Source organism: Aquarana catesbeiana, linkage group LG05 (genome assembly GCF_042186555.1).
Source record: "Aquarana catesbeiana isolate 2022-GZ linkage group LG05, ASM4218655v1, whole genome shotgun sequence".
NCBI classification, from domain to species: Eukaryota; Metazoa; Chordata; class Amphibia; order Anura; family Ranidae; genus Aquarana; species Aquarana catesbeiana.
The window spans coordinates 634,454,763-634,480,537 of NC_133328.1; the positions used below are offsets into that span (position 1 = coordinate 634,454,763).

Here is a 25,775-nt window from a genome sequence, read left to right on the forward strand (position 1 = left end):
ACACCCCCCAGGTACAAAATTTAAAGGGATATTACACTTTTATTGTTTGACTTTAAGCATTATTAAAATCACTGCTCCTGAAAAAACAGAAGTTTTTAAAACTTTTTTGCATTGATTCATGTCCCCTGGGGCAGGACCCGGGTCCCCAAACACTTTTTATGACAATAACTTGCATATAAGCCTTTAAAATTAGCACTTTTGATTATTCATGTTCGTGTCTCATAGACTTTAACGGTGTTCGCGCGAACTTTTTTCCTGTTCGCATGTTCTGGTGCGAACCGAACAGGGGGGTGTTCGGCTCATCCCTACTTGTGACCTATGGAAATTAGATGCCACCTTTGGTAAGATCCAGGGTCTGTCTTTAGGATGACTCTGTCCTCTAGAATTTGGAGGAAGGGCTCTCTGACAGAGAGAGCTTGGATTTCACTAACTCTGCGTGCTGAAGTGATTGCCACAAGCAGTACTGTCTTGAAAGTGACCAGTCTTAGAGAGACCTCTGAGATAGGTTCAAAAGGTGACCACAAAAAAGCCTTTAGAACGACTGATAGATCCCAGGATGGGGCGATGTTAACTCTAACTGGTTTGCTTCTGGAGATTGCTTTACAGAACCTAGCAATGAAAGGGTCTTCTTGCAACCTTTTCTCTAAGTACACACTTAAGGCCGCTATCTGGACCTTAATAGTACTAGGAGTTAGCCCTTTGTCTATCCCCTCCTGGAGAAACTAAGATATTTGTTGTATCCATGTTTACCTCACCTCGGCTGTTCAACCAGCTGTTATATTTTCTCCATACCTTCCTGTAAATGGCTTGAGCGACAGGTTTTCTACTCTGTAGCAGGGTCTGAATCACTCTATCAGTCAGGCCCTTGCTCCTCAATATTTCCTCCTCAGTAACCACGCTGAGAGGTTCAGCATGGATACTTGTGGATGAAAGAGAGGTCCCTGAGACAGAAGGTCTGGTCTGCAGGGAAGCCTCAGAGGAGGTTGATCTGTCAACTGTAGCAACGTTGTGAACCATGGTCTCTTGGGCCAAAATGGTGGCACTAAGATTAAACACGTTTCCTCCACTAGAAACTTTGCTAAAACCCTCGGGATGAGGTGAATCGGAGGAAACGCATACGCTAAACTGAAGGTCCATGGGGTCTGTAAGGCGTCTACTGCCCAGGGCTGATCTCCTGGGTGTAGCGAGCAAAAATTTGGAACTTTTGCATTCTCCTTGTTTGCAAACAGGTCCACTACTGGTTTTCCCCAGTAAGCTGCTATGTAGTTGAACACTTCCGGTGTAGAGACCATTCTTGATTCGACACTCGTTGTCGACTCAAGAAATCTGCAGTGTTGTTCAGCTCCCCTTTCAGGTGAATTGCAGAGATGGATGCGATTGGATTCTGCCCATTGAAAAATGCGACTGGCCACCAGCATTAGTCGATGACTTCTGGTGCCTCCTTTCTTGTTTATATAAGCTACAGCCGTCATATTGTCTGAACGGACCTGTAGATGATGACCTTGTATTGTATTCTAAAAGAATAACAGAGCCCTGAGGACAGCTGTTAGCTCCTTCCAATTGGATGAGAGAAGCTTCTCCTCTGACGTCCACCTGCCTTGTGCCCAGTCTGAGTTGAGGTGGGCTCCCCAGCCCCAGCTGCTCGCATCCGTAGTTAGTATGGATGTGACAGGAGAGATCCAGAGAACCCCTTTGTTTAAATTCTCTGTCTCCTTCCACCACCACAGGGAGTGCTTTACTCTGGTGGGGATTGAAATCTCTTCTTCCAGATCCTTGACTTTTAATTGTTCCAACAGAAACCTCTGAAGGTCTCTTTGGTGGAACCTGGCCCATTGTACAGCTGGAATGGCTGCTGTCATAAGTCCTAAGACCGACATCACATCCCTCACTGTACACTTGGCGCTGCTTTGAAGAAAACACATTCTCTGGTGCAGATTCAACATCTTTCCTTCCGGCAGGACTATTCTCTGCTCTACTGACAGGATCTTGTACCCCAAGTACAAAATGTTCTGTGTTGGAGTAGTCTTGGACTTTTCCAGACTGATTATCCACCCCAACCGACTCAGGCTGAGCTGTGTCAACTCTAGGTCCCAAGGAAGTTGTTTCTCAGAATGGGCTATGAGGAGTAAGTCATCTAGATATGGAATGATCGAGACTGACTGAAGTCTTAACGGAACTAATGCCTCCCCGAAAACCTTGGTAAAGATTCTCAGGGAGGACGACAGTCCGAAGGAAAGTGCTCTGCACTGGAAATGATACATTTTGGTTTCTATCTGGATCACCATCCGAAGAAATTTCTGGCATTCCTTCCTTATTGGGATATGCAGATAGGCGTCCCTTAAATCCAGGGTAGCCATGAACACCTCTTTTTGGAGAAGATTCCTTATCGAGTAAATGGACTCCATCCGGAATTTTTTGTATTGGATGGAGCGGTTCAGAGGTCGGAGGTTCATGATTAGTCTGAACTTTCCAGACGGCTTTTTTACCACAAAAATGTGCGAGTAACAACCGTCCCCCTGTTCCTGAATGGGGACTGGTGTCAATACCTCTTGATCCACCATTTCCCCTATTAACAGAGGTAAGGCCTTGGCCTTTTCTGAGTGTCTTGGAAGCTTTGTCACAAGAAACTTTGAGGATGGATCGCTGTGAAATTCCAGCGCATACACTCTTTTTATAATGTTTAAGACAAACTCGTTTGAGGTTATCTTTTCCCACTGTGGGAGAAAATTCACTAACCTTCCTCCCACCGGAACCCTGATGTCACTGGGGTTTAGGGTTTGAATTGGGGCGGTTAAAAATTATGCCCCCTTTCCCTTTTTGTCCTGTCCAGTGCTTTTTGGGTTTGAACTCCTTCTATGACTTGGAGGGTCCCTTTGAGGGACAAAAAAATTTTCTTTGAAAATTTTTCTTTTTAATGGGAAAGGTTTTCTTTTTATCCGCCGTTCTTTCCAAGGCGGTATCTAGGTCAGGCCCAAAGACTAAGTCTCCTGTAAAGGGGACACTGCACAGGCGTGTTTTAGACGCCGTGTCTCCCCCCCACCCCAGGTTTTCATCCATACTGACCTCCTGGCTGTGACAGAAAGCGCCACGGTTTTAGCCGTAAATTTTATGGCATTAGTGGAAGCATCAGAGATGAAACTTGTCACCTTAAAAAGCATAGGGAAGGTTTTCAAGAGCTCCCCCCTAGGCATGCTTGCCTTTAGGTGTTCTTCTAGTTGGGATAACCAGAACTCCAGATTCTTGGCAACACAAGAAGTGGCTAGAGCTGGTTTTAAGCCTGCCATAGAAGCATCCCAGGCCCTCTTTAAGACTGTCTGTTTTCCTGTCCATTGGGTCCTTTAAAATGACCCATATCCTCAAAAGCAAGGTCAGACTGTTTTGAGACTTTGGACAGAGGGGCATCTAGCTTAGGATTTTTATTCCAGACCACCTCTGGGCTCTCATCAAAGGGGAATCTCCTTTTAAGGGAATTTGGAAAGAAGACCTTTTTATCTGGCTTGGCCCACTCCTTGCGGACAAGGTCAGAAAGCACTTTATGTATAGGGAATACCTTAGCTTTCTTTTTCCCCAGAGCCTCATACATTTTATCATGTCTGGTCAATTGAGTTTCTTCCTCATCAATTTCCAGCGTATCATAAATAGCGCTCAACAGCTCATCTACTTCCTCAAGAGACAGCTTGTATTTTGCTGCTTTGTTAGCTACAACCTGATCCTCCTCCTGATCCGAGTCTGCATCAGAGGATTCAGGGCTAACCAACATGGGGCTATGCTCCCTGACTGTACGGGGCTCCCCAGAACTGGGTGTTGTAAGGCATGGTGAGGAGAGAATCGCAGCTGCTTTACTGGTGGAAGCAGACGTGCTTACATCTGCGATTAACTCGCGGAGAGATTTAAAGGTTGATGCCATCTCCTCCTTAAAGGAACCAAGGAATTTTGCCAAGGGAGAGTCTGCATCTGTTTTAAGTAAGCCTGCAATACACTGCTTGCATAAGGCTTTGTTAGAGCCTGAGGACAACTTATTTCCACAATTGGGGCACTTTTTGCGGCCTGACTTGTCTTCCCTTGGGGCCTCCTTAGCCTGCAATAAAGAATAAACGATCTTTAGCATCAAAATCCCTCTAACTTTTAGTAGAAAACACCCGTACTGCCACCACTGCTGCATAAACCCGGGACTGTGAGATAACCACCACCATGGGGTACTACCAATCCCAGCCTTACAACAAAACCCCAGTAATAAACACAGTAAGGGCTTGCCCAGCAGCCTACCTGTGTTTGGCTGGTGCCTGCATCCACCGGAGTTTCCTGGGGATTAGCCTCCATGGTCCCCCTCTCGAGCTCCAGATCCCGTCGCTAGTCCGGTATGGCTGGTCGGGATTTGTAGGCCCAGCATGGGCTTTTCCTCTTTGTGCCTCCAGAGACCCGGAACCAGAAGTCTCGGCATACATCGATGACGCGGTTCTGCCAGAAATGACGCTCGGTGTCTGACCCCCACTGCCCTTACAGCACGGAGCTGAGATGGAAGAAACCATCTACACCGCTCTGGGGGGGGGGGACAAGCATCAACCTGCCACTGGCCACCTCGGCACCGGAAAGAGGGGGGGGGGCAACGGGTCTGCTCCTGTCAGCCAGACAGTACCCGAGCCCAGAAAAAAAAAAAAAAAAAGGGGTAGGACTAATCTGGAGCTGCTGGATAGGACCCGGTCCCCCTGTGCAGCTCCACTCACCTCAGGCAGCCCCTGAGAGATAGAGTCCTTCTGACCTGGTTCCTGGCAACATGTTCCTCCGATGGAGGAAACACAAATGACTGGCCAGGGACCGCCTTTTGAACTGTTTTGGCAATATGTTTCCTGGGTAGATGGGAGGGACTCCATCTCTCAAGGGCTGTCCTGGAAGACAACTGGGGAAAGTGACTTTCCATGCCTGGAGTAGTCTCACTTCTAAGTCTGAACCCTGTTTGCAGTAATTAGCATATGACAAAAGCCTTAAGTAACCCATCAGGCCCCCATTGTTTTCTTGATGTGTCCCATCAACCCTTCATCCCCCCGTGTAACTCCAACCTTCATTTACATCTCAACTACCCCAACAATGCTGAGCGATCTCAGTGTACATCACACCCTTCTAAACATTACAACCACCCATTCAGTGGCATCACTAGGGTTGGCGTCACCTGGCGCGGTAAAACAAGGTGTCACCCCCCTGTCTATCCTGCCCAGTGCCCTGCAGGCAGTCCAGTCATAGGGTGCACCCCAAACCGGTCCCTGCAAATGATAGTATAGGGTGGTATAGTGGCAGGCTAGGGTGGTGTAGTGGCAGGTTGGGGTGATATAGAGCATTGGGGAGGTATAGGGCAGTTTGGGGTTATGTAGGGTAGGCTGGGGTGGTGTAGGGCAAGTTAGGGCAGGATATGGGGGGTATAGAGAAGGTTGGGGTGGTAAAGGCGGTTGGGGTGGTATAGGGCAGGTTGGGGTGGCGTAGTGGTAGGATGGGGTGCTGTAGGGTACAGGGCAAGTTAGGGTGATATAGGGCCGGTTGGGGTAATATAGGGCAGTTTGATGCAATATTGGGCAGGATGGGGTGGTATAGGGCAGTTTAGGGTGGTATAGGGCAGGTTGCAGGAACTTACAGCATAGCTGCAGAGATGAAGACACTCTTCTCCTCCTTCAGCTGTGGGAGTGAATAAGTCTGTGGGAGGAGTGGAGGAGGCAGCCACACCTGAGTTCCGCCGCCCAACCCCAGCTGAAGGAGATATTGAAGATCCAAGGGTTAGCTTCACTGACTGGGGAGTGTTATAGGCAGCCTCCCTTGCATGGCTACATGTCCCACTCTCACCGCTCTGCAAGTGCATGCAATATAGTGCACTGTGTAGCAGCGCCCCCCGTGTCACCTCTCTGGCAGGTGTCACCCAGTGCGGGCCGCACCCCCCTGGCCCCCCATAGAGACACCACTGCTCTCATTATCGGGAGACACGAGCCGAGGAATTTCGAATACAACCAATACACCCGCAGGAATCTTTATAAAGATGGAAATTGTTATTTCGTTACAAATCTCATATATAAAACATTTGTGTTTTGATGCCTTCTGTCACATTCTCCATAACATAAAAATTAAAAATGGTGCCGGGATGGTGGGAAGTTGGGAACCCTTTATAATGGGGACAGCAAGTGTGTAAAATCAGGAGATACAAGACCCTGTCAGGGCAATTAATTCACCAGCATTAGACAAATACTGAAATGTCACTTTTGTGTGGACTGACCCTTTAAGAACTATACTATACAGTTGATATATACATTTTCAGAGTATTTTACTAGTTCTAATCTTGATACCCATGTGGACAATTACAACACTGATGCCAAATTTCAGTAAAACAAAAATTCAAATTTATTTCAAGTGAATATAATCAGACAAGATAATGATTGTCATATATACATGTGAGCCAATTCCAATGCCTTTGGACTGTATGTCATGTTTGGTGCCACCTCCGCTGGGCTACATGAGTTGAGTGCCAATCAGTGTTAATTTTGGCAGCAAATTTCAGTTTAGTTTTAATCATAGTTTAACTAAAATGGCATTTTAGTTTGTTATATTTTAGTCGACTAAAATCTAGTATATTTTTAGTTTAGTTTACCACTGGTGCCAACGTCATCAGGCAAGCCTTCAAGTGCAGCTAGTCCTTGGGACAAAAGTGAACGGCCCAAAACCAGCCTTGTCTCAGCATCTGGCCAATTAGTAAACGTTGGGTCTGTACCATGGGTACACTCCGAGCTGAGATAAATGTTGGCCATAAGCACCACCCTGAGATAATTGCTGCCCATACATGTTTTGGAGGTGACATGTAGCTCCCGTGTGGGGGATATATGGGGACATCAAAGATTGTTGTATCAGGAGGGAAATCTGGCAGGGAATTCCTGGTTTCAGAGGGTCTAGGCTGGGGAGACATTTGAGGTATCACATTGGGAGGGTCGACATCCCGCCGCACATGTGGCGCTTGAGTATGGGGAAGGCATGTAGTTACACAGAGTGAGTGAGGAGAAGTTGGGGTAAAGCAGAGGGTGTATGCTGGGAGGGGCCACGCATTTTGTGTACGATATTGGAAGGTTTCATAAGATCCTTGGGAAGGTTGAGGCGGGATGTACACTTGGCGGCTGGGTTGGTACTGGGACTGAGCCTCTTCTCTGACCGCAGTGCTTTCTATTGGAGGATGAGGGTTATGAAAAGTGGAAGCTCTGTAGGGCTGTCCATACAGTATAAAAAAGGAGCCAGGTCATGAGGGTAGGCTTCCTGGTGGGTGGCCATCGTATTCTGCAGCTTTGTGGCTTCAGCAGGAATCTGGCTCACATTCACTGTCCAGTAGTTGCCTTTAGGCTGCAGCTTCAGCAGATTTTTCAGGACCTGTAAAGAGGGAGAAGACGTTAGAGGCGTAAGCCAGCACAGCACATTCACACAAATTATTACAGGTCAGGGTAACAAAACCTTGTGACCTATTTACAATGATCAGAAAAGTCATTTCCCAGAATCCGCACCAATTTTTAAAAATTGGTTACTTTTACTTGGCTACAATATGTAGTAAATGAGCAAATTCTAAAAAACCAACAGCGATGAAAAATGGTTTAATTAAAGTAGAAATCTTTGCTTTATATAGAGTGGGAGATGGTTGGGTCCCCCATCGAGTGTGTAATAAGAAAACTTATAGCTGCAAGACTCACTGGTGTCTCACACAGCTAGCGGGTACCGCCATCCAAAGAGCTCATCCCGGCACCAGGGAAAATACACAGAAGCAGCCGATGGGATACCACACATTGGAAACAGCCAGAATATAAGAAGGTGAGATCTGGCTTCAACCCAGGCCATGCCCAACTGACACATTTCACCATGCCCACAGGGCTTAGTCGTAGAGGTCTGGATGGGGTGAAGCACGTCAGCTGGGCTTTGCCTGGGGAGGAGCTTTGGGCTAAAGGCGCATCTCACCACCTTATATGATTTTTATGTTTGGGTAAAATATAATATAAGGCTCCTTGAGTCTGCAGGATAGTTCATAATGCTTAGAAAAAGTTGTTACTTTTCCTTTCACTGCGCTTTGCAACGCCGCATAGACGCTTCAAACAGAAAGTTTTGCTGAAATATTAAAACAATAGCGTAAAAATAAATAAAATGGATAAAAAAAAAAAAAAAACTCTTGCCAACAGATTTTTCATCCCAAAGTAATTCAGATCTTTACAGCGCTCTGGAAGAGTTCTATCACCACATCTCAAAATTATAGCTCAGCACGCTTTAGTATTATCACATTCGCATCGTGATTTGGGGACTATCCTGCAAGAGCCATAAGAGCCGATCACCATCCTAGGAACAACAAGTCCTTACCTTTCGGAAGCAATCATTGGAGGAGAGGTTATGTCGAATAGAGTCCTTCCAGCCCTGATAATCCCCCTTGAAGAAAGGGAAGAGGATGCTGATCTCATGTTGGATCTGCCAAAAAAAAAATATTTAGTATAGTTGTAAGTGAATGAATATGACCATAAACCAAGATACATAATAAAAGTATAACCAGGAGACCTGTACTTAGATACTTGAGAGGACATCACTGTAGACCTCCTATCCATTTGTGGTACAAGACTTCCTAAATTAAGCATGTAGAAAGTGATGTCAGTGTATAGAAAGAATGCTTTGTGCATGCTTGTATTGAATTGGGCAGGTAGGAGAGAGAGAGAGAGAGAGAGAGAGAGAGAGAGAGAGAGAGAGAGAGAGAGAGAGAGAGAGAGAGAGAGAGAGAGAGAGAGAGAGAGAGAGAGAGAGAGAGAGAGAGAGAGAGAGAGAGAGAGAGAGAGAGAGAGAGAGAGAGAGAGAGAGAGAGAGAGAGAGAGAGAGAGAGAGAGAGAGAGAGAGAGATATTAACCAGTTGCCGACCGCCGCACGATGATGTACGTCGACAGAGCGGCACGGGCAAGCAAAAGGGCTTACCTGTACGTCCTTGCCTGCCCGCGGGTGGGGGGGTTCGATCCGACCCCCCCCCCCCCGGTGCCTGCGGCGGTTGGCAAATGTCCCAGCGATCAGTGGTGAGGGGGAGGCCATCCATTCGTGGCCCCCCCTCGCGATCGCTCCCAGCCAATGGGATCATTTCCCTGCCTCTGTATTGTACGCAGAGGAAATGATGTCATCTCTCCTCGGCTCTGTATTTTCCGTTCCGGGCCGAGGAGAGAAGACTGTAATGTGAGTGCACCAACACACACACACACACACACACACACACACACACACACACACACACTACACCCCGATCCCCCCCGATCACCCCCCTCCCCCTGTCACAAACTGTGTCAGGGAAATGGCCGTGTTATGGGCAATTCCGCCAGTAACCGTCATGGTGGCAGGCGAGTCTAGTGAGCACGCCCTGATCTTGTAGGCACACCCCTCTGGCCTATTTAAACCTGCCACTGACACTTGCAGTTTGCTGGATTATCAAACAGCTCCTGTGTTCCTGTGCCTTGTAAACTCTGAAGACCTCTGCTTGACCTCTGCCCGGCTTGACCAGTGTTCCTGTTTATCTCCTCGCTCTGACCCCGGCTTGGCTGACTACTCTCCGATCTTCTGCCCTCTGTGTATGACCCGGCTTGTTCCTGTACTTCTCTCGGACTGTCTTTTGGTATCTGATCCCTGGCCTGGCTGCGGACCCTGTTCCTGATTTACCCTGCTGTTACCGTTCAAGACTTCTCTCCGCACGGCTGCCACAACGCACTCTAGCTACTTACAGCCAACCAGCCAGCTTGCAGTATTCCTGGCAACCCATGCACCTCTGTGCATCGCATTCCCTGTACCCAAATCCAGGGACGTGCTGCACTCAGCCGCAAGGGGCGCCCTCTCAGCAACCCGGCCTCACACTACGGACTTGACAGTATAATCCAGCCATGACTGAGGCCGGCGGAGGTGCGTCCCCATTAGAGACTTTGTGCCAACAAGCCATCACTCTGACCCAAGCAGTTCAGAAATTACAGGAAGGTTATCTGCAACTAACGGATAAGTTGCAACACCTGTCAGAGTCACCTGCTCATGAACAAACCTCTGCGGCTCCCTTGATGATGTTCCCGCCTCCAGAACCCCGAGTTCCCATTCCGGAGCGATTCTTCGGAGACCGTAAAAAGTTCAGATCATTCAAGACTGCCTGTCTATTGTACCTAGCCCTGCAACCCCGGACTTTTGCTTTAGAGACTGTTAAAGTCGGGTTCCTCATCTCTTTGCTGTCCGATGAACCTCAGGCCTGGGCCCATAACTTATGGGAACAAAAGAGTCCAGTCATTTGCACGGTGGATGCATTCCTGGCAGCTATGGCACAGCTTTACGAAGATCCCCAGCGTACTGCCACCGCTGAAGCCGCTCTGCACTCTCTGCAGCAGGGTGGGCAACCAGTAGAGGACTATACCCTGGACTTCCGGCGGTGGTCCGCAGACACAGCCTGGAATGAGGCAGCTTTACTACACCAGTTCCGTCTAGGACTCTCCGAATCCCTCAAGGACGAGTTGGCCAGGATCGAGATTCCCACTACACTTGAGGGTCTCATCCAATTATCCATCCAACTGGATCGACGTTTGCGGGAGAGACAGTCCAAACGATCACGAACCTGCAGACCCGCCAGTACACCCACCTTTGGATCAGTTCCCAAGCAGATTGGCCTGTTACGTTCCGCACTAACTCCTGATGAAAGACGTCATCGTATCCTAGCCAATCTTTGCCTCTATTGTGGAGGAAATGGACATTTTCTATGCAACTGTCCCAGGAAGTTCAAGAAGCCACCTACCTACTCTCCAGCATATTTCCAGGTTTCTGGGACTTCTCCCTCACAACTCTTTCTTCCCATTTCACTGCAGTTGGGAGAAGAAGAGGTCCGGCTCCAGGCTATAATCGACTCTGGAGCATGCAGTTGCTTCATGGACTTGAACCTGGCAAGGAACCTTAGGTTGCCCCTCCTCCACAAGAAACGGGGTCTGGAAGTCCGTTTAGCAGATGGCACCCTACCTAACTCTGGCCTTGTTACTCAAGAGACTTCTCCTCTCCTTATTACCTCTCCCGATGGCCATCGGGAATTCATACGTTTTGACGTTTTGAGTTCACCTATGTCTCCAATTATCTTGGGTATCCCTTGGCTCCAAGCCCATAACCCCCAGATCGATTGGATTAAGAAGGAAGTCCTGTTCACTTCCCCCTATTGCCAACAACATTGCCTCATCCCTGAATTCAGAGATACCACCAGTTGTCTGACAGTCCAGTCGGTATCCTCCACCAACCAGGATGTACCCCAGGCGTACCATGAATTCCTGGACGTTTTTGATAAGAAAAAGGCAGAGGTTCTACCACCACATCGGCCATATGATTGTCCTATCGAGCTGCTTCCAGGGGCCGAAGTTCCATTTGGACGTATATTTCCCCTCTCTGAAGTGGAATTGGGGACACTACGACAGTACATAGATGAAAATTTGGCAAAGGGCTTCATTCGTCCATCTTCTTCTCCTGCCGGTGCCGGCATTTTCTTTGTCGAAAAAAAAGATAAGACTCTAAGACCATGTGTGGACTATAGGGAATTAAATAAAATCACCATAAAGAACCGATATCCACTCCCACTGGTCCCCGAACTCTTCCAGAGACTTCGTTCAGCTTAAGTGTTCACCAAACTCGACCTCCGTGGTGCCTACAACCTCGTTCGCATCCGTGAGGGCGATGAGTGGAAGACGGCATTCAGAACGAGGTTTGGGCACTTTGAGTATTTGGTGATGCCGTTTGGGCTCTGTAATGCCCCGGCTACTTTCCAGCACTTCATAAACAACATCTTCCGGGAATATCTTGACTACTTCGTCATCATCTATCTGGATGACATCCTTATCTTCTCAACCACCTTGGAGCTCCATCGGACTCACGTAAAGACAGTATTACTCACACTAAGAAAACACGGACTTTACGCGAAAGCAGAAAAGTGTGACTTTGAAAAGAAATCCATACAATTCCTAGGGCTCATCATCTCTACCGGTGGTGTAGCTATGGATCCACAGAAAGTGCAGGCAATCCTAGACTGGCCAACTCCGTCAGACAAGAAGGGTGTACAAAGGTTTGTAGGGTTTGCAAACTTCTATAGAAGGTTTATAAGGAACTTTTCTTCCATCATCTCGCCCATAACCCAAGTAACCCGCCTACATGTTCGCTTCCTGTGGTCCTCCAAAGCCCAATCTGCCTTTGAGAAACTGAAGTCTTTGTTTACTTCTGCACCAATTCTTCGACACCCCGATCCTGCCCTGCCCTATATTTTAGAGGTCGATGCCTCAGAGGTAGCTACAGGAGCAGTACTTTCACAGCGCCTGGGACCCAAGTCGCTGCTGCACCCTGTGGCCTTCTCCTCCCGGAAAATGAGCCAACCCGAGAGGAATTACGACGTAGGTGATCGTGAGCTTCTGGCCATTAAGACAGCCTTAGAAGAGTGGAGATACCTTCTTGAGGGAGCCACGCACCCAATAATGATATTCACCGATCACAGAAACCTCGAGTACCTCCGCACTGCCAAACGCCTGAGACCCCGTCAAGCTCGCTGGGCTCTGTTCTTTTCACGATTCAACTTTCACATCACCTACCGCCCTGGCTCCAAGAACGGCAAGGCCGATGCTTTATCCCGAATGTTTCCTGATACCCCAGAAGAAACAACATCCAGTACAATCTTGTCTCCACAGAACTTCCTTTTGATTCAACCTGATCTAAGGTCTTCTCTTGAACAGGCCTCCTGCCAATGCCAGGAACCAGAGACTTCCTCTTTAAGAAGCCAGGGGGGGTATCTCTGGTATCAGGACAAGATCTTTGTCCCACAACAAGCAAGAATCCAGGTCTTACAAACTTTACATGATCATCAACTTGCTGGCCACTTCGGTGTACGGAAAACTATAGATCTTGTTCAGCGATCCTTTTGGTGGCCTACCTTGAAAATTGATTGCAAAAAGTATGTAAGCTCCTGCACTACCTGCCAGCGAAACAAGGGGTCCAACATTAAGTCTTGGGGTCTGCTACGTCCTTTGCCGGTACCAGAACAACCATGGAGGAATATATCTATGGACTTCATAGTAGAGCTGCCACCCTCTGAAAGATTCACAACGATTCTAGTTGTTGTAGACCGTCTGTCCAAGATGTCACACTTCGTGCCTATGATAGGTACTCCTTCAGCTGCAGACACAGCAAAGGCCTTCATAAGAGAGATAGTCAGACTTCACGGCCTTCCTGACAGCATTGTGTCTGATAGAGGGGTCCAATTTACTTCCCGATTTTGGAAAGAGCTCTGCAAAGTTTTGTCTATTGAAGTTTGCCTATCCTCTGCCTATCATCCCCAGAGCAACGGTCAGACTGAAAGGACTAATCAGACCTTAGAACAATATTTACGCTGTTTTTGCTCCACTTCCCAGGATGACTGGTACTTGATACTCCCCTGTGCGGAATTCGCATACAATAACTCAGTACACTCAACCACCGATCAATCACCGTTTTGGGCCAACTATGGGTTCCATCCTTCATTTCTACCTAATGTCATTCCAGAGACCTCAGTTCCAGCAGTTCAAGACAGGATAAAATCCATTCAGACTAACTTTCAAACTCTCCGGTTAACCATGCAAAAGGCCCAAGAGGACTACAAGGAACAATATGACAAAAAGAGGGGGGAGAGTCCTAGCTTTAAGGTTGGAGATGAGGTTTGGCTCTCCTCGGCAAATCTTAAACTTCCTTGTCCCTCCCGGAAATTGGGACCAAGATTTATTGGCCCATTCAAGATTAGACGGGAGATCAATCCAGTAGCCTTTGAACTGTCACTCCCGAGTTCTTATAAAGTGCACCCTGTGTTTCATGTCTCCTTACTTAAAGCTGTTATCTCTAGTCCTTTTTCAGGAAGGAAAGAAGATCCTCCACCTCCAGTTTCTGTGGGAGATGAAACAGAGTATGAAGTTGAGGCCATCCTGGACTGCCGCCGGAGAGGTAGGATCATTCAATTTCTTATAAAGTGGAAGGGTTACCCAGCAGAAGAAAGTTCTTGGGAACCTGCAGCCAATATACATGCTCCTAGACTTTTGCAGAGATTCCGAGTTCGTTACCCCGAAAGATGGGCCAGGTTGGGCATCCGGAGGTTGCCCCTTGTGGGGGGGCAATGTAAGGGAAATGGCCGTGTTATGGGCAATTCCGCCAGTAACCGTCATGGTGGCAGGCGAGTCTAGTGAGCACGCCCTGATCTTGTAGGCACACCCCTCTGGCCTATTTAAACCTGCCACTGACACTTGCAGTTTGCTGGATTATCAAACAGCTCCTGTGTTCCTGTGCCTTGTAAACTCTGAAGACCTCTGCTTGACCTCTGCCCGGCTTGACCAGTGTTCCTGTTTATCTCCTCGCTCTGACCCCGGCTTGGCTGACTACTCTCAGATCTTCTGCCCTCTGTGTATGACCCGGCTTGTTCCTGTACTTCTCTCGGACTGTCTTTTGGTATCTGATCCCTGGCCTGGCTGTGGACCCTGTTCCTGATTTACCCTGCTGTTACCGTTCAAGACTTCTCTCCGCACGGCTGCCACAACGCACTCTAGCTACTTACAGCCAACCAGCCAGCTTGCAGTATTCCTGGCAACCCGTGCACCTCTGTGCATCGCATTCCCTGTACCCAAATCCAGGGACGTGCTGCACTCAGCCGCAAGGGGCGCCCTCTCAGCAACCCGGCCTCACACTACGGACTTGACAAACTGACACCAAGCAGGTTTTTTTTTTTTTTTTTCTGATTACTGTATTGGTGTCAGTTTGTGACAGTTACAGTGTTAGGGCAGTGAGTGTTAGGCCCCCTTTAGGTCTAGGATACCCCCCTAATAAAGTTTTAACCCCTTGATCACCCCCCGTCAGTGTTGCTAAGCGATCATTTTTCTGATCGCTGTATTAGTGTCGCTGGTGACGCTAGTTAGGGACGTAAATATTTAGGTTCGCCGTCAGCGTTTCATAGTGACAGGGACCCCCATATACTACCTAATAAATGTTTTAACCCCTTGCTTGCCCCCTAGTTAACCCTTTCACCACTGATCACCGTATAACCGTTACGGGTGACGCTGGTTAGTTCGTTTATTTTTTATAGTGTCAGGGCACCCGCCGTTTATTACCGAATAAAGGTTTAGCCCCCTGATCGCCCAGCAGTGATATGCGTCGCCCCAGGCAGCATCAGATTAGCGCCAGTACCGCTAACACCCACGCACATAGCATACGCCTCCCTTAGTGGTATAGTATCTGTATGGATCAATATCTGATCCGATCAGATCTATACTAGCGTCCCCAGCAGTTTAGGGTTCCCAAAAACGCAGTGTTAGCGGGATCAGCCCAGACACCCGCTAGCACCTGCGTTTTGCCCCTCTGCCCGGCCCGGCCCAGCCCACCCAAGTGAAGTATCGATCGATCACTGTCACTTACAAAACACTAAACGCATAACTGCAGTGTTCACAGAGTCAGGCCTGATCCCTGCGATCGCTAACAGTTTTCTTGGTAGCGTTTTGGTGAACTGGCAAGCACCAGCCCCAGGCAGCGTCAGATTAGCGCCAGTACCGCTAACACCCACGCACGCAGCATACACCTCCCTTAGTGGTATAGTATCTGATCGGATCAATATCTGATCAGATCTATACTAGCGTCCCCAGCAGTTTAGGGTTCCCACAAACGCAGTGTTAGTGGGATCAGCCCAGATACCTGCTAGCACCTGCGTTTTACCCCTCCGCCTTACCCAGCCCACCCAAGTGCAGTATCGATCGATCACTGTCACTTACAAAACACTAAACGCATAACTGCAGCGTTTGCAGAGTCAGGCCTGATCCCTGCGATCGCTAACAGTTTTTTTGGTAGCATTTTGGTGAACTGGCAAGCACCAGCGGCCTAGTACACCCCGGTCATAGTCAAACCAGCACTGCAGTAACACTTGGTGACATGGCGAGTCCCATAAGTGCAGTTCAAGCTGGTGAGGTGGCAAGCACAAGTAGTGTCCCACTGCCACCAAGAAGAAGACAAACACAGGCCCGTCGTGCCCATAATGCCCCTCCTGCTGCATTCGCCAATCCTAATTGGGAACCCACCGCTTCTGCAGCGCCCGTACTTCCCCCATTCACATCCCCAACCAAATGCAGTCGGCTGCATGAGAGGCATTTTCTTTATGTCCTCCCGAGTACCCCTACCCAAGGAACCCCCCCAAAAAGATGTCGTGTCTGCAAGCGCAGATATAGGCGTGACACCCGCTATTATTGTCCCTCCTGTCCTGACAATACTGGTCTTTGCATTGGTGAATGTTTTGAACGCTACCATTCACTAGTTGAGTATTAGCGTAGGGTACAGCATTGCACAGACTAGGCGCACTTTCACAGGGTCTCCCAAGATGCCATCGCATTTTGAGAGACCCGAACCTGGAACCGGTTACAGTTATAAAAGTTAGTTACAAAAAAAAAAAAAAAACACAAACAAAAATATAAAATAAAAAAAAATAGTTGGCGTTTTATTGTTCTCTCTCTCTCTATTGTTCTGCTCTTTTTTACTGTATTCTATTCTGCAATGTTTTATTGTTATTATGTTTGCTTTTCAGGTATGCAATTTTTTATACCTTACCGTTTACTGTGCTTTATTGTTAACCATTTTTTTGTCTTCAGGTACGCCATTCACGACTTTGAGTGGTTATACCAGAATGATGCCTGCAGGTTTAGGTATCATCTTGGTATCATTCTTTTCAGCCAGCGGTCGCCTTTCATGTAAAAGCAATCCTAGCGGCTAATTAGCCTCTAGACTGCTTTTACAAGCAGTGGGAGGGAATGCCCCCCCCCAACGTCTTCCGTGTTTTTCTCTGGCTCTCCTGTCTCAACAGGGAACCTGAAAATGCAGGCAGTGATTCAGCCAGCTGACCATAGAGCTGTTCAGAGACCAGAGTGGCTCCAAACATCTCTATGGCCTAAGAAACCGGAAGCTACGAGCATTTTATGACTTAGATTTCGCCGGATGTAAACAGCGCCATTGGGAAATTGGGAAAGCATTTTAGCACACCGATCTTGGTGTGGTCAGATGCTTTGAGGGCAGAGGAGAAATCTAGGGTCTAATAGACCCAAATTTTTGCAAAAAAGAGTACCTGTCACTACCTATTGCTATCATAGGGGATATTTACATTCCCTGAGATAATAAAAATGATTTAAAAAAAAAAAAAAAAAAAAAAAAAAAGCACCCCTGTCCCCCCTGCAATTGCACCATGCATGTGAGGTATCACCGCGAACGTCAGATTGAGGGCAGTAATTTTAGCAGTAGACCTCCTCTGTAAATCTAAAGTGGTAACCTGTAAAGGCTTTTAAAGGCTTTTAAAAATGTATTTAGTTTGTCGCCACTGCACGTTTGTGCGCAATTTTAAAGCATGTCATGTTTGGTATCCATGTACTCGTCCTAAGATCATCTTTTTTATTTAAATCAAACATTTGGGCAATATAGTGTGTTTTAGTGCATTAAAATGTAAAAAAATGTGTTTTTTCCCCAAAAAATGCGTTTGAAAAATCGCTGCGCAAATACTGTGTGAAAAAAAAATGGAACACCCACCATTTTAATCTGTAGGGCATTTGCTTTAAAAAAAAATATATAATGTTTGGGGGTTCAAAGTAATTTTCTTACAAAAAAATTTATTTTTTTATGTAAACAATAAGTGTCAGAAAGGGCTTTGTCTTCAAGTGGTTAGAAGAGTGGGTGATGTGTGACATAAGCTTCTAGATGTTGTACATAAAATGCCAGGACAGTTCAAACCCCCCCCAAATGACCCCATTTTGGAAAGTAGACACCCCAAGCTATTTGCTGAGAGTCATGTTGAGTCCATGGAATATTTTATATTGTGACACAAGTTGCGGGAAAGAGACAATTTTTTATTTTTTTTATTTTTTTTTTGCGCAAAGTTGTCACTAAATGATATATTGCTCAAACATGCCATGGGAATATGTGAAATTACACCCCAAAATACATTCTGTTGCTTCTCCTGAGTACGGGGATACCACATGTGTGGGACTTTTTGGGAGCCTAGCCGCGTACGGGACCCCGAAAACCAAGCACCGCCTTCAGGCTTTCTAAGGCCGTAAATTTTTGATTTCACTCTTCACTGCCTATCAGTTTCGGAGGCCATGGAATGCCCAGGTGGCAACCCCCCCCCAAATGACCCCATTTTGGAAAGTAGACACCCCAAGCTATTTGATGAGAGGTATAGTGAGTATTTTGCAGACCTCAGTTTGTCACAAAGTTTTGAAAAAAAAAAATTTTTTTTTCTCGTCTTTCTTTATTTTCAAAAACAAATGAGAGCTGCAAAATACTCACCATGCCTCTCAGCAAATAGCTTGGGGTGTCTACTTTCCAAAATGGGGTAATTTGGGGGGGGTTGTGCCACCTGGGCATTCCATGGCCTCCGAAACTGTGATAGGCAGTGAGGAGTAAAATCAAAAATGTACGCCCTTAGAAATCCTGAAGGCAGTGATTGGTTTTCGGGGCCCCGTACGTGGCTAGGCTCCCAAAAAGTCCCACACATGTGGTATCCCCATACTCAGGAGAAGCAGCTAAATGTATTTTGGGGTGCAATTCCACATATCCCCATGGCCTGTGTGAGCAATATATCATTTAGCGACAACTTTTTATAATTTTTTTTTGTCATTATTCAATCACTTGGGACAAAAAAAATGAATATTCAATGGGCTCAACATGCCTCTCAGCAAATTCCTTGGGGTGTCTACTTTCCAAAATGGGGTCATTTGTGGGGGTTTTGTACTGCCCTGCCATTTTAGCACCTCAAGAAACGACATAGGCAGTCATAAACTAAAAGCTGTGTAAATTACAGAAAATGTACCCTAGTTTGTAGACGCTATAACTTTTGCGCAAACCAATAAATATACGCTTATTGACATTTTTTTTACCAAAGACATGTGGCCGAATACATTTTGGCCTAAATGTATGACTAAAATTGAGTTTATTGGATTTTTTTTAGAACAAAAAGTAGAAAATATCATTTTTTTTCAAAATTTTCGGTCTTTTTCCGTGTATAGCGCAAAAAATAAAAAAACGGCAGAGGTGATCAAATATCATCAAAAGAAAGCTCTATTTGTGGGAAGGAGAGGACGCAAATTTTGTTTGGGTACAGCATTGCATGACCGCGCAATTAGCAGTTAAAGCGACGCAGTGCCGAATTGTAAAAAGTGCTCTGGTCAGGAAGGGGGTAAAACCTTCCGGGGCTGAAGTGGTTAAAGGAGCAGGAGGTAAAATCTCTAAAGAGCAACTTACAATGTGGTGTCCATTCAGGAAAGTTTATCCGTCCCAAAACCGATTGTTAAAAGCAATAGAAAATTTTAAGTGCTTTTGAAAGACAGACATTGACATTCAACACATCGAATATACTAATCAAAATCTTCAGGTTTGTACAAATTTACAAATGTTTGTTTGGAAATCTACTGGTGTATGGCCGGCTTTAGATTATTGTCACTTGAACAGCTTCTCCATTGGATGATTTCACCTCTGTACCTGTCTGGGTGACCTGTCAATTTTGGATTTTTCTTCACTTTCATTTCTGTTGGAACATATCACAATCATGAATCTAAAATGAAAAACAAAAGTAAAAAAAAAAAAAAACACCCTTTGAGGAATTTTCAAAACAGCTTTGAACACTTCTTAATTGTAATACGAAGAGATGCAAGAACATTGGAGTTTGTGTTATTTTTCATACCAAATGGTAAGAAAATAACCCACATCTCTTAGATGTAGTAATGTTAAAAGGATCAATAAAGTGTAAAAGGAACAAGGTACTTAAAGTGGGGATCCACAAAAAAAAAAAAAAAAAATTTTCACAAAAAAAAACATTTGGATATTTTTTTTTTTAACTTACCTCTAAATGCCTGTTGCTAGGGGGTCCCTCGTAGTCTGCCTCTTCTAGTGCCTGGGCTGGTGACATCACTTCCCCCTCGGCACAGGAAGGGCTCAGCTCTGCTCCCTCCTGTCAATCATCTGGGACCCATTACAGGTCCCAGGTGACTGAGCGGCCAATCGCGGTGCTGCTCGCGCATGCGCAGTGGGTGCCAGGCTGTGAAGCCACAGCCCAGCACCCACAGTTGCAATACCAGCACCGCTGAACGGAGGGGGAGACGAGCGGGGCTTTGAACCCCGCATCGCTGGACCCTGGGACAGGTAATTGTCCAATTAAAAAAGTCAGCAGCTGCAGTATTTCTAGCTGCTGACTTAATTTTTTTTTACTGGACCCAGATGATCAGTTAAAACAGTGGTTGTCAACTTGCAAGGGAAAGGGGGCCTCAAATGCAGCTCCTAATCTCTCCAAGAGGCAAAAATATAATATTTATTACATTTAATGCTACAGAAAACTATCACTAGACAAGACTTACTCGAGCAAATGTTCAGAGAATGTTCTACTAGAGCAGCAGTCTCTAAACTTTGGCCCTGGGGCCAGATGCGGCCCTTTGCTTGCCTTGGGGCACTATTCCGTCCACTGACACCAAAAATGGGGCATAATTCTTTTCGCTGACACCAAGGATGGCGCACTATTCCTCCTACTGACAGACCATCAGAGACTAGGCAAATGTTGCAAGAGACCACTGGACTTTACTACAGTTACGGAACCCTTTACAAATCAGTGCTCCCTGTACTGACTACTGGGGCAAAGGGCTGCACTTCAAGCATCGGAGGGCCATAGGTTGGGCACCAGGGAGTTAGAAGAATCTTATTAAAAAATGATATATAGAATGAATGTCCAACACAGATCTGTCCCTACTCAACATTGCAACAATGTAAATGTCATCAAGTCAATGTGCGTGTATGGAGAGTAATGTTGGTTCCAAATATATTTATTTTTTACTCAAAATTACAATACCAGCTGGGAAATTCCAATGTCCAGTATAGAATAGGTTCTTGCATGTGTGAGTCCATTCTGTGCTGGATAAATATGGCCTTTAGATCGACTTCTTCTGGTCCCCATAATATCTGACCATACAATCTTTGAACTATCAACTTTAGATAAAACAAAAAAACAAAAAATAGCACAATATATGAGGACTTACCTAATCTATCCAATGAATTTGTATCCAATCAGGCAGGCCCTTACACTACATCATGGGTGCTCAACCTGTGGCCATCCAGATGCTGCAGAACTACAAGTCCCATGAGGCACTGCAAAGATGATATTTACAAGCATGACTCCCAAAGGCAGAGGCATGATGGGCATTGTAGTTTGGCAACAGCTGGAGGGCCACAGGTTGAGTACCCATGCACTACATAGTTGTTGGTAGATCTAGGGTTGCCACCTCATCCCTTTAAACCCAAACACATATGAATTACACAGGTTCTGATGTTACTTTAATGCATATAAAGGCACCAAGTGAGTTTTATTGCCATGTTATTCAGCCACAGAACCTGTGTAATTAATATGTGTTCGGGATGAGGTGACAACTCTAGGTAGATCTAAAGGAGATATTACAATCAGATTCCCGCACATGGTTAGCTTTAGGGTCACCAAACAGGTTACAATTTGACCATACAAACGTAGCCCAATAAACTTTAGATTTACTAAAACTATATAAGAACCTACCTGATCTATCCAATTTGTACCCAATCAGGAAGGCCCTTACACTAGATAGTTGTTGGATCTAAAGGATATTGTACAATCAGATTGTAACAAATGTGTTGATTCTTAATGTAAGAATTCTCAGTTCACCATCACACAAGAACGTGGAATATTGATGGCCAATGTGACGAACCTGACACCATTCCTGTTAGGGTTACTAGTCCAAGGACATTTGTGAAAGGGACTTTACATTCCATGCCTGGAGGAGGCTCACTTCTCAGTCTGAACCCTGTTTGCAGCAATTAGCATATGACAGAAGCCTTAAGTAACCCATCAGGCCCTCATTGTTTTCTTGAGGTGTCCCATCAACCCTTCACCCCCCCCCCCGCAAAAAGCCTGTACACACGATCCGAAAAATGCCGCATTCAAAACAATCGTACGATAATCGGAACATTAGTACAAAGCTTTCAAGAGCCAATCAGGACAGTTCATCCGACATTATTCTGTCGGACATGCACGGAATTTTTCGTACAATGCCAGATCGTACAATTTTCATTCAATCAGTACACCTATCGTTCTAAAATGCAATACAAGCGCATTACAACACATGACATCACTTCCGAATTTTTATTCTGTCGTACCGGAATTTGTGACTTTAGTAAACTCAGATTCAATGTGAGATTAACATGCAAAAAAAAAAAATAAATAAGATCATTCGCCTGATAATCGGATCGTGTGTACTGGGCATTACTCCAACCTTCATTTACATCTTAACAACCCCAACAATGGTGAGCGATCTCAGTGTACATCACACCCTTCCAAACATCACAACTGCCCATTCAGTGGCATCACTAGGGTTGGTGTCACCTGGTGCGGTAAAACATGGCGTCACCACCCCCTGTCTATCCTGTCCAGTGCGCTGCAGGCAGTCCACGGTCACAGGGCGCACCCCAAACCAGTCCCTGTAAAATGATAGTATAGGCTGGTATGGTGGCAGGTTAGGGTAGTATAGTGGCAGGTTAGGGTAATGTAGGGCAGTTTGGGGTGGTATAGGGCAGGTTAGGGGGATAGAGTAGGGATGAGCTTCGTGTTCGAGTCGAACCCATGCCGCCTGCACATCGGCCCTGTGTAGTGTGTTCCGAAAGAAAAATAAAGATTTGATTTAAGTTAGATAGAGTAGGCAGGTCGAGTCAGTTAGCTGCACTTACAGAGATATATTATAGTATATTTAATATAATATATTTCAGTTTAGCAAGATCCTATTCTTCTTCTCCTAATATACTGACAGGCAGGCATTTTTACATTTTTTCCAGTTACTGTATTGTGTACCCCGCACAGTTGCACCTACAGTATAGCTACCTGAAGACAAGTGCAGGGGTCATCATACTAATACTACAGGCAGGCATTTGATTCTGCTAACTGCAGTATAATCGAATATAATATACACACACATCCCAGTTTTGTGCAGCTCACTGCAGGCCAATAGTATGTCTGGAAGGCCAACAAGGAGAGGCAGACAGTCACAAGCCAATAAAAGGGCAAGCAGGCTCTGTGTCTAGAGGCAACAGTGCTGGTCGTGGACACGGTGCATCCTCATCAGCACATGGCCGTGGGACACGTTTGGCCTTTTTTTTTTCAACAGCTAGCTGTGTTGAGCCGCAAAATGCGGAATACTTGGTCAAGTGGATGACCAAGCCGTCCTCATCCTCTCACTCAGGGTAGTTTGTTTGGCAAAGCAGCTGCCAACGCGGCCTCTTCCCTCGGCTCAATGGCATCAGTGACTCCTTCCCCAGCCCCACCATGTCCTCCTGAGGAGTCCCTCGAACTGTTTGACCACAGTGTTGGGTACATGCTCCAGGAGGATACCCAGCGTTTTGAAGGCTCTGATGATGGTACTGAGCTACATGAAGGCAGTAACGTGAGCCCGGACAGAGGGGGTGCCCAAGAAGGGCAGCAATCTGGCAGTCATGTTCCCCCTGCTACAGTATACTGCCAAGCTTGCTCCAGTGAGGAGGAGTAAAATAAATAAATAAAGGAAGGAACAAACATCACCAACGAGGCAGGATGCCCTCCAGGGGCCAGCCTAAGGGCAGCACACTGACTGCATCACACCACAGAGCTCCACATGTGCTGTCTCTGTGCATTATTCCAAAAGTTCTTTGGTGTGGGCCTTTGAGACGAGTGCATCAGATTGCACCGTTGCTATTTGCAACATATGTCTCAATGGTATCTCGCATGGCCAAAACATCTGCTTGACCAGACATGTGTTGACCTGCCATGCAGTTCATTGGCAAGCGTACCTAAAAGACCCACACCAAAGAATAAAGAGGACCTCTCCTTGCTCCTCATCAGCTGGGATCTCAAACCTCGTCTTGTTCCTCCATGGCCCTCTATACCTTCAGTCCTCTCTGAGACCTGCACTGAGGGGAATGAAGGTGTAGAATTAGGTGTGCAATCAGTACAGTACAATCAGTACACCGACGTCAGATTGTACCAGGCAAATTTCCCTGCCCCAGCTGCTGCACCGCAGAAAGTAGTTCACTCCCAGCCATCCACATGCCCAGCACTTGAATGCTAGCTTGGCAAAATTGCTAGCACTTCAACTGCTTCCTTTTCAGTTGGTAGACTCTGCCCCCTTCCGTGAGTTTGTGGAATGCGCGGTTCCTCAGTGGCAGGTTCCCAAACGTCACTTTTTCTCATGGAAGGCGATTCCGGCTCTCTACCGGCATGTGGAAGGCAATGTCTTGGCCTCGCTGGACAGGGCAGTCAGTGGTAAGGTGCATATTACTGCTGAATCATGGTCCAGTAGGCATGGATAGGGATGTTACTTAAGTATCACAGCGCATTGTGTGATTCTGCTGGCAGCTGGGAAGGATGCAGGACAAAGTGCAGTAGTGTTGGAGGTTGTTCCACCACCACGCCTCCAAAATGCCAGTACTGGTGATTCTGATACCTCTCTCCTCCACCTCGTCTTGTTCCTCCATGGCCTCTTCCTGTGCTTTGTCCTTGGAACCAGCGGTGCTCCATAGGCGTTCAAGGGGCTACGCAAGTACGCAGGCCAAAAGATGCCATGCGGTGCTTGAGCTGGTGTGCTTGGGGGACAGGAGCCACACTGGGGCAGAGATTGTCAGCTCTGCAGGGGCAGGTTCAGAGGTGGTTGACGCCACGGCAACTTAAGGCAGGAATGGTGGTTTGCGACAATGGCACCAACCTCCTCTGACAGGGACAACTGACCCATGCGCCCTGTTTAGCTCACGTCCTTCACTTGGTGGTGCAGTGGTTCTTGGGCAGGTACCTGGGCTTACAGAATGTCCTGAGGCAGGCCAGGAAAGTCTATGTGCATTTCTGCCAGTCATATAATGCCAGTGCTCGGCTGGCAGACCTCCGAAAGGAATTTAATCTGCCCAAGAACCGCCTAATCTGTGACATGCTCACCAGGTGAAACTCAACGTTGGCCATGCTACAGCGGCTGCACATGCAGCAGAGGGCCATCAATGAGTACCTGTGTGACAACGGCACCAGGACAGGGTCAGGGGAGCTTGTTTCCCCCCACGCCAGTGGGCCATGATCAGGGATGCATGCACTGTCCTGTCACCATTTGAGGAGGCCAAAAGGATGGTGAGCAGTGACAGTGCATGCATCAGTGACACTTTCCCCCTTGTCCACCTGTTGGAGCACACACTGCGTGGAATAATGGACAGGGCACTTGAGGCAGGAAGAGGAGGACTTCCTTAGCTCTCAAGGCCCCCCTTTATCCAGACAGTGTTCCTGCGTGCCCACTGATCACACAGGAAGAGGATGAGAAGGAGGAGGATTGTGTCAGCATGGAGGTGGAGCCTGGCACTCAGCATCAGTCTTTAAGGGATTATTTACAGTCCCAAGAAACCCATGGACTTGTACGTGGCTGGGAGGAGGTGGCTGCGGATCATGTTGTCCTTAGTGACCCAGAGGACTCCGGACTCAATGCCTCAGCAAACCTACGCTGCATGGCCTCCCTGATCCTGCAAAGCCTGCGGAAGGATCCTCGTATTCGTAGTATCAAAGAGAGGGATCAATACTGGCTGGCAACCCTCCTTGATCCACGTTACAAGGGTAAGGTTGCGGACATTATCTTGCCGTCGCAGAGGGAGCAAAGGATGGAACATCTTTGGGACGCCTTGCAGAAAGGTCTGTGCAACGCGTTCCCAGAGACTGG

The 25,775-nt window shown here is 46.9% G+C and overlaps 1 protein-coding gene across 1 annotated transcript in view; it reads right to left on the reverse strand.

The window, feature by feature from the left end:
• Positions 1–19,460: 19,460 nt before the first annotated feature.
• LOC141146113 (forkhead activin signal transducer 3-like) overlaps positions 19,461–25,775 on the reverse strand; it is a 28,925-nt gene continuing 22,610 nt past the window's right edge. The window contains exon 4 of the mRNA XM_073632866.1: positions 19,461–19,579. Coding sequence (XP_073488967.1) covers positions 19,461–19,579 — 119 coding nt within the window. The remainder of the gene's footprint in view (positions 19,580–25,775) is intronic.